General features: G+C 49.6%; 1 protein-coding gene across 1 annotated transcript; it reads left to right on the top strand.

The window, feature by feature from the left end:
- Positions 1–1,756: 1,756 nt before the first annotated feature.
- MOB2 (MOB kinase activator 2) lies at positions 1,757–9,353 on the top strand (the record flags this gene model as incomplete). Its single annotated transcript, XM_008947844.1, has 4 exons — positions 1,757–1,970; positions 3,091–3,184; positions 7,790–7,914; positions 9,126–9,353. Coding segments are annotated over 4 exons (661 nt in total), but the record flags the coding sequence as incomplete, so codon positions are not given.
- Positions 9,354–9,359: the final 6 nt, after the last annotated feature.

Here is a 9,359-nt window from a genome sequence, read left to right as displayed (position 1 = left end):
GGGGATTGTGACTGGAACTGTCATTTTCTTGTAAGAAACATTCTTACCCTTGAATGCCTGAATCCTGCCTCCCCCCAACCCAAAACTCACTAAACCAACTCAGCTGGAAAAAAAGAACCCCTAAAAAGTGTGTTCTGTAGTGTTGTCTCAGAGCCCCAGCAGGTATGAAGGTGCCAGGCTTGGTTGCAGCAGTGCAGAATTAAGCAAATCAGTAGCCTGGAGTATTTTTTTTTGCCAGCTCAGGGCCAAGTGCATAGTTTGGACTGGATTTATGCTCTTGACTGCCAGGGGAAGGTAGTTTCAAGTCTTAACATGGTATTCCTGCAAAAGGAAGAGGTCAAACGTGTTGCTTCAGCTGCTGTAAAGTCAGGTTACAGTTACAGGGTATCACACGAGACTGTTGGTTTATTGCTGCTACACTAAACATCATCCTCAATTCTGGGAAAATTTGAAGTCTCAGGCTCAAGAAAAGATCAAGAAAATCTTTCATGGCTTTTTTAAATACCTTTAAGGCCCTCTTGGAGTTCTCATGGAATTTTCTTTCCTATCTGTAGCTTATTTTTGAGGTGAGGTTCAAACGAGATGTAGCAACTGGAAGGGTTTGAAGACCACAATAGTTACCTGAGAACCAAGAGCAGTTGATCTGAGCAACCCCTCTCTGTACTGAGAGCCTTGAGCTGAGGGACATCTGACCTGGCACCTCCTCAACCACCCCTTTGTGGAGCAGATAATGAGCCCAGGTTACTTTGAATAAACATGAGACAAATTTTGTAGGCTTCATTTGCCTTGGAATACTCTGCTGTGGAACAGGGAGGTGGCAGGAGATGTGCACAAGTAGCCAAGTGCTGAATCCATCCTCACCTATACTGCCCTTATTTTCTTCTAACCATGACTTCCAGCTTTCTCATTAACTTATGGCAATCAAGTGCCACCAGCTCATCCCTGCAGTGTTTTGTAAATGTACCACGAGGGTGCAAGTCACTGAAGTTTTCTTGATTTTTCCTTGCTGGTGGCCTTCCTGAGGTCTTAAAGTCCTTCTGGTCTTCATGGAGTGGTTAGAGAGGAGTATGATGAGGCAAAACAGTGGCAGTGCTGGAGGCTGAGCTGTACCAAGGTCCTTTCTTGTGGATGGTGAATCTCAGGCTTTCCCTTGCTGCAGTGCTGCTGATGTGGAGTCATTCTGAAGGTGGGGTTAGTGTGTAGATGAGTGAAGAGCCCATAAAGAGAGAAGTCTGAAGGATCATGAAGAGAGAAATCAATAATCATCCTTTCTCTGAGGACAGCACTGACCCTTCAGGCACCATTCCCTGGGAGATGTGTGTCCCATCCTCACAGCACAGATGAGAGCTTCATGTATCTCAGACAGAGCTGGAAGGTTATTTAAGGTGTGTTAAGAGCCAGAACACGAGGTCTGGCTTTCCTTAGGGTGGGATCTGGGTGAGTTTCAACAGCAAACATGTAAAGGTGAGCTTGTCTTGGATTTACAGGGCCTTAAAAACCTCTTTAACCAAGAAAACCTGACATTAAAAATCCTGGTGTCTCCTCCTGGCATTTCTGTGGCAGCACACAGCAAGTGCTGCCTGATCTAGTGTTGCTTGAAAAATGTGACTTGAGTTCAAATACACTTTTCCAGCAACTGGTTTTTGCTTGGATATCAAACAATAAGTTAAGCTCAGGGGAGGGGGGGAGACAGGAGGAGCAGCTTAAACACAGATACAGGGGTTTGGATAAACCCCCTTCTTTTGGGTTCCTCTAGCTGCTCACCAACAGCCAAAATAACCTTTCTTCTCTCTTTTCAATCTCTTGCAGGAAGTCCAAGGGAAAGCCAAATGGTAAAAAGCCAGCACCAGAAGAGAAGAAACTTTACCTAGAGCCAGAATACACCAAATCCAGAATTACTGACTTCGAATTTAAGGAGCTAGTGATGCTACCACGAGAAATAGACCTCAACGAGTGGCTAGCCAGCAACAGTGAGTCCTGTGATCCTCCAGCTTGCTGGCCACACCCGAGGTGGTGCTGGGTCACTCTGCTTCCTTTTACTGCTCCCAGTGCTTAGCAAAACACTCAGTGACTCTTCTCCCTGCACAGTGCATGTCATTACCCCTCGGGCAGTCAGGAAGCTGCCTTGCAGACAGACTGTGCTCAGCAGCATGGAAGCTTTGCTGCCTCTCCTCCTTCCAGCTCCCTCACCCTGGCACTGAGGGCATTAGAGTTTTGGTGCTCTTTTGAGGACCATCATGCTCAACTGGCTGGGTCAGCAGGTTTCTGACTCAAGCCATTGGCCTTCCCAAAACGTTGTAAAACTGGTGGTAGAATCATGGAGTCGTTGAGGTTGGAAAGGACCCCTGAGAGCATCAAATCCAACCATCAACCCAACACTCCCCATGACCACTAAACCAGGTCCCCAAGTGCCACCTCCACATGTTTTTTGAACCCCTCCAAGGTTGGTGACCCCACCACCTCCCTGGGCAGCCTGGGTCAGTGTCTCACCACTCTGCCAGGGGAGAAATTCTTCCTCAGATCCAATCAAATCCTCCCCTGGTGCAACTTCAGCCCCTTTCCTCTCATCCAACGCTGGTTCCTTGGGATGAAGGGACCAACCCCCACCTCAGATGTTAAATTATCTCAGGAGATTGTTGTGAGGTGGAAGGGTTCTAGTGTGCCTGCTGTTTTTTTTCTAAAGGAGCTAAGTCATGAGAACTCTTCATGCTGTTCTCTGGCCACTGCACATTTTCAGTCTGACCTCAGAAGACTGTAGCAAACTGTTTGCCCTCAGCTTTTGGAGTATTCTGCTGCAGAGGTGAGGGGGAGGGTGGAGCCACTTTCCAGTCCTGCTGCTTCATGAGTAATAAGAGCTGATGCATCATGGGCCTTTCATCTTAAATCAAAGCAAGAGCTTTCATTCCACTGCCTCTTTGTTTGGCAGTTCATCATTAGACTCATTTAGCTAATTCATCTTTAAATTTCTATGCCAGCTCCAGCCTCTGAGGTCACTTCACTTTGCTCTATTGAACTGATTGTCTGGGGGTTAACTGGTGTTGGGAAGTGTTTCACTTCTGAATTTCTCTCCTCTTGTGTTTTCTTTTGCAGCAACAACTTTCTTCCACCACATCAACTTACAGTATAGTACAATCTCAGAGTTCTGTACAGGAGAGTCATGTCAGACCATGGCAGTGTGCAATACGTAAGTCCATTTTGGCCACCACGAGGGTTCTGTGGAGTCTTTGGAGCTGCCTGGGGGGAGGATGTTTGGTGTTGGGTGGCACTGGGCAGGAGTTTTGTGGCAGAGCTCTGCTTGGTGAGGCAGGAGGGTGGAAATCGGGTCGCGATGACCACGCGCGTCGCTCGCAGGGAGAGCAAGGCAGAGCTGTCCTCACTGCTGGCAGTGCTGGGATTCCATGGAAGACCAGGGAGGGTAACAAGTGGTGGAAACCTCAGAGGGTGCTTTAGACAGCCAGAATGCTCACAGAGAACCTCCAGCCTGACGTGAGCCACTGGCTTTCTGCCCGAGCCCTGGGCACGGAGGACACGAGCGGCAGCTTTGCAGAGAGCAAGGAAAACGTTTTGGTTTGGCCCTTTGGCCCTGGAGGACTTGGTGGAGTTCTGTACTGCTGACGAGCTGTCCCTTGTGAAAGAAAGCTTTGTGTTTTTACTCTGCATGGTGAGCACAAGGAAAAGTTGCCATAAACTCCTGCTCTTGATTAGCACAGCCCAACACGATGGAATATGAGATCCAGGCGAGTATGAATAAGCCTGTTGTGTTGTGGGTGGGTTTTTTTTAACTCCAGCACATGTGTTGATCGTCCTTTTCTTCCCTCCTCTTGCATTTCCTGCAATTCATGGAGTGGAGGTGAATTTTAGAACAGAAATTAGTGGTCCAGGACATCACACAAACATCCCAGGGAAGGCGTGCAGCAGTGCCAGGGCTCTGCAGTGCACCTCTGACAGGAGTTATGGAGTGCTTAGAAACCTGACCTTGCTTCATGTCCTGAGCTCTTTGGGACACTTTAAGATCAGGGACTTTCTTGGAGAGCTCTCTGAAGAACACAGAGTGTCCAGTGGGTGTTGTTGCAGAGGTGACTGGCAGCAGAGGAGTAAAAGGCCCTGCTAGGGACTTTGAGAGCAGGCTGGAACAGAAGGTAACAAACCTCTGCTGGGCCCAGATTTTATCAGAAGGAGACAGCAGGTCTCTGAATGAGAAATGGTGATCAGTAAGATGAGTATTTATTGACTCTTGCTCCCAAACTCTCCCCTGTTTTCACTCCTGCTGCAGCACTGGCTGTCCCAGGAGTCCCTGGGTGGGAAACCAGCTGCAAGGAGCTGGTGGTGGGGACCTGAGGGGAGTGTGGCTCCAATCTGCTGTGGGGAGACTTGAACAGGAGCTCTCTGCCACACTCCCTGCTGCAGGATGAGGAGGGGAAGTGCCTGCAGGCAGCTCCAGCTGCAGCCTGTGTTTGGAGCCGGGAGGACCCCCAGCGGAACGTTCCCAGCCTGTGTTTTGGAACAGGGAAAAATGGCACCGTTTGGGAAGGCCAGGAAGCAGGCACCTGGGTGAAGAGCTTGGAATGCTTTGTGTTCAGCTGAACCCCAAGCACCTCAGCACCTTCCTGCACTCGGGGGCTGGGTTGCAAACTGCAGGCTGGGTGATTTCCTCCTCCGAGCAGGCGCTGAACAAACCGCGGGGTGAGGTCACCCAGGGAGCCACAGGCCTCAGCACAGCCTGGCTTTGGAGGCCCTGCTCATCACAGCCATCTCCAAACTGCTCTGATGGCCTTGGGTAACCCTCAGCCCATCTTGCCCTTCCCCCTTTGGAAGAGGGAGGTGTAGCTGGAACACAGGGAACTGCCTCAGAGGGGCTGATTTGTTCACAGCCAGTTCTGACGCTCACAGAGGCGTGTGTTGCTTCCCCACCCCTCTTCTTCTGTGCTTTTTTTTGGCTTGTTTTAAATCTTCCCCTAGTGAAGTAAGGTAAGGACATGATTGTTGTGTTGGAGGAACACCAGTTGATAGGATTTCTTTGGTCCCTGACCTGTCCCCAGTGTTGGAGAGGACCACCTAAATGTTAGAGCTGCTGAATAAAGCAGCTTCTAGCTGGCTTGGACTGCCACCAACTCACAGGACCTTGGAACAAGGCTGTGGTTTGCCAGTTTTTTTCAGGACTGATTTCTTCAGTAATTCACAAGGATTGTGTGCTGTTCCTCAAGCCCTGCTCCCTGAGGTGTGTTCTTGATCACACCATTCTGGGTCCTACCTAAGGAAGGCCGAGACGCTGACAGAACTTGTGACAACAAAAGACTTTGCACTCAAATGCACTGCCAACAGTCCTAAATTTAGAGGGTTTGCTGGCAAAATAAACCCCAGTTGCAGTTCAATATCTGAGGTGAGGTTTGAGCAGCTCAGAGGAGCTGCAGCCAGGGAACAGAGTGCAGGCAGATGCAGCTCTCTCAGCCCTGTGCCAGCCACAGGAGGCTGCACGACCATCTGCACCCAAGCAGGGGGAGAATTTCTGCCTGGGGTCACTGGGAGACATCTGACCCCAACTCAGGCTCCTCGTGGAACAGATGGAGGCTGGCAAGGTGGGATGATGCCAAGAGAAACACCAGAGTTAGCTCCAAAATGGAATGAGGGTGGCATGAATGTAGCTTTGGGAATGTCTTTGCTGGCTGGTGTGCTTACCACTTGCTGTGGAGCAGGGCCTGTGTTTTTGTGGCAGTGTTTACTGTTTGGGTTTGGTGTGTTTTGCAGCTCAGTGTTCTTACACAAACTGCCTTTAAAGCACCATGAGCTGTCAGCTGGTTTCTAGCTGACTTTTGGGCAAAACTCCTCCAAGGAGCCCATCTGAGTGTTGTTTGTGAGGCTGAGGTTACAAAACCCCTGAGGTGGAAGCCAAGGTTGGCTGCAGACTTCCAGGAGGCCTGCAGATCAGAAGGAAAAGCCTCCTTTTGCTTTAGTGGAACCCCTTCATTCCATATCACTCATTTTTTTCCAATTTCACAGTCTCCTCTCTCACATCTACCTTACCCTTGATGTCACTGTGTATGGGGGGGGTGTTTCCTTCTAGAAATTTTGACTCAGCCTTGCTTGTGTTTCCTTGTATTGAAGTTCCCTGAGCTCTGTGCTCCCACATTGTGGCTCTGTCCTCTCTGCCTTGGCTTCTGTGGCATCACCACAACCCAGAAGGCTTAAGAGGAACAGGGATAAAATAGGTACACAGCTTAATGTCCCTGACTAGGTGCACAGCAGAGCTGCTTCTGGTGTAGCTCCAGACCATCCCTGAGATGTCCACAGTGTGTCAGGGGCTCCTCCAGCACCTGAAACGTGAGGAAGACACACTTCTAATCAACAGGACGAGCCTTGTAGTTACCCCTTGCTTTTAATGAGTCTTCTTTTAAATTGCTGGGCTGGCATAACGAGCTTCATTTTCAAGGAGAGGCAAAAAAGGGTCCGTGGTGGGATGTCACAGCAGATTTATTCATTTCTATCTTCCTGTAACTGAACTTGGGCAGCTGCCAAACTTGTTTCTTTTAACTAAAATCCAATTATTCAGATTAACTCCTGTGCCTCAGGGCAACTCTAAGCCCTGCTTTCTGTCTCTCTAAACCCTCAGTGTCTGCAGAACTAGTTTTGAGTTGCCTTCTCTCTGGTGAGGTTTGAGCTGCTCTCCTTAACTTCTGCAGCTTCCTCTTGGGACAGGAATCACTTCTGTCTTCACCTCCCCACCCCCAGGTCCCTCCAGAATCTTTCTGGGCAATGAGAACACGTGAATTAGAACTTTCCAGTCTTGGTGATCAATAAAATACACTTGGTGTTTTTCTTGAGTTGCTTCAGGACTGTCCTGCTGGGCCTCATACATCAGATTTGGGTGGCACGTGTAGGTCCTGCCAGTTCAATGTTGGGCTTTTTAGCCAAGTTCTGCTCCTCAGACCAGTGTCAACCTGTGAGACCAGTTCAGCAGTGGGTTTCTTACCAGTCCCAGGGTGATGCAGGACTGTGCTGGGAGCTTAGGCTGCAGGAGGAGCTCAGGAACTGGGACTCCAGACACCTCAACTATGACCCAGGAGAAGGAAAAAAAAAGAACTAAAAAGTGTTCAGTCAAACTCCTGACCTGTAAAACGTTTCTCAGGGCGTGTGCCTGATGAGGATAGACAGAGGTGCTGTCATTAGCCATGAATTAAAAACAGGAAGGAAAGAATCTTCAGCAATTTGCAGCCTGCAGGTTGTCCATCAGGTGAGGGAGGGCTCCAGGGGATGGATTGTGGCTGATGGAAAAGGTGGAGAAAGCTGGGGAAGGCTGGGAAAGCTGGGAAAAGCTGGAGAAAGCTGGGGAAAGCTGGGAAAAGTTGGGAAAAGCTGTGGAAAGCTGGGAAAAGTTGGGAAAAGCTGTGGAAAGCTGGGAAAAGCTGTGGAAAGCTGGTAAAAGCTGATGCTTTGGAGCCACCTCCTGTTAAACCACATAACTACACCCCACGAGGAGGTGAAGTCGTGCTTCAGAAATAGGAGGGGACTCCTCCATCCCGTTCAGGAGCTGCTACAGCCCCAGCAGTGCTCCTTTTTCTTGGGAGGCATGTCAGCAGCTCTCTCCAGAACTGCTGGGGAGAAGCAAAACAGGCTAAAAAATGAAGATTTTTGGCTGGAGAAGGCGAGCCTGGAGCGAACTCTTCGCGTGGCAGCTCCGGTGGCTGTGGGCGCCGTGGCGGGTGGTGTTTGGGATGATTTGGACCCTAAACCCTTGGAGGGGTCGTGCTGCAGGGCCAGGGGACAGCATGGTGACACTCTGCTCTCTCCACAGACAGTACTACTGGTATGATGAGCGGGGGAAGAAGATCAAGTGCACTGCTCCTCAGTACGTCGACTTCGTCATGAGCTCGGTGCAGAAGCTCGTGACCGACGAGGACGTCTTCCCAACAAAATATGGTACTGCTGGGCTCTGCCAGAGCTCCTGCACCTCCCTCTGGGCTCTTTTGGGGGGTTTTTAGGGGGGATTTGAAGTTGGGCTCGTTCTTGCTGTAAGAAATTTGCAGCGTGGGCGTGTGAACCGGGGTGAGAGTCTCACAATCCTTGGGTTGTGTTTTGTTGTCGGTGCGTCTTGAAGCATTTTGAGATCTTCTGGCCTCTGTAGGGTGAAAATCTGAATGTTGTCAGCAGGGGTGTCTTTAATACAGCCTGCTGCCAGTCAGATTTAGCCTTGGTGGTGGTGGTTTAGGGCCCTGATGCATTAAGGAGGAAATAAATTGGATTGCCAGGAATGTGGCTCATCGTCCTCACCCCGCGGGTTGTTTGCAGTCTCCTTTCCCTTCCAGAAATGAAAGGAGAACGTGATCTTTAAGAACTGAAAAGCAAGAGGATAGTGATTTTAACTCAAATTTCTAGCCTAACTAGATGGCTACATGCAGTGCCTTTGGTTAAGAGGAAGAAAAGAGACCTGAAATTACTGCACGTGGGCTTAATCCGGACTCAGAGCAGCCTCCTCCTTGAGCCACTTCAGCAGATAATTGGTGGACTGGGGACATCACAGCAGAGCAGAGGTGGAGCCAGTGCCCTTTGCTTACAAGCACCTTCATCTGGAAAGAGGCAGAGTCTAGTTATATACTTCCAGGAAAAAAAAACCTGCCACTCCTGGACAGTATTTTGTCCCAAACAACTCATCCAGGAGCATCTTTTTCTAGTGATAAGGACCCAGAAGAACCTCATTATTTTTACAGCCAGTAAAAAACCCAAACCAAGAAACACCAAACCCACAAAAGTTGTTTTAAAGCAAGATGATCCCTGATTCCTGAATTTTGAACCCTCAGGGTTTAAAACTTGACTCCAAATGAAAACATCCCCCAAGATTGGGCTGGACAGGGTGCTGGGCCATCTTATCTCCACCATGTCTTTGCCAAGAAGGGTTGCACCAGGTGATCCTTGAGGCCCCTTCCAACCTGGTGCTTTATGATTTAAGCCTGAAAATGCTTAAAACCTCCCTAGATTCTTCCCCTGAAGGTGGGAGGATGACACAGGACCTGCAGGTTGTCCTCTGCACCAGGTGGGATGGTTGCTCCTGCTCCCAACTGAGGCCAAACAGATGCTGCTGCAGGGCTGGAGGTGAGCAGATCTCTCATGATGTTTCTCCACCTTCCTTTCAGGCAAGGAATTCCCCAACTCCTTCGAGTCCCTAGTGAAGAAGATCTGCAAGTACCTGTTCCACGTGCTGGCCCATATCTACTCCTCCCACTTTAAGGAGACTTTGGCACTGGAGCTGCACGGACATTTAAACACTCTCTACACACACTTTATCCTATTCATCAGGGAGTTCAACCTGGTGGACCCTAAAGAGACCACCATCATGGATGACCTCACAGAGGTCCTCTGCAGCAGCA

The sequence above is a fragment of the Merops nubicus genome, unplaced genomic scaffold (genome assembly GCF_000691845.1).
Source record: "Merops nubicus isolate BGI_N331 unplaced genomic scaffold, ASM69184v1 scaffold29879, whole genome shotgun sequence".
Classification (NCBI taxonomy): Eukaryota; Metazoa; Chordata; class Aves; order Coraciiformes; family Meropidae; genus Merops; species Merops nubicus.
The sequence above is the reverse complement of the archived record's forward strand: the minus strand, read 5'-3'. Positions and strand labels throughout refer to the sequence as shown.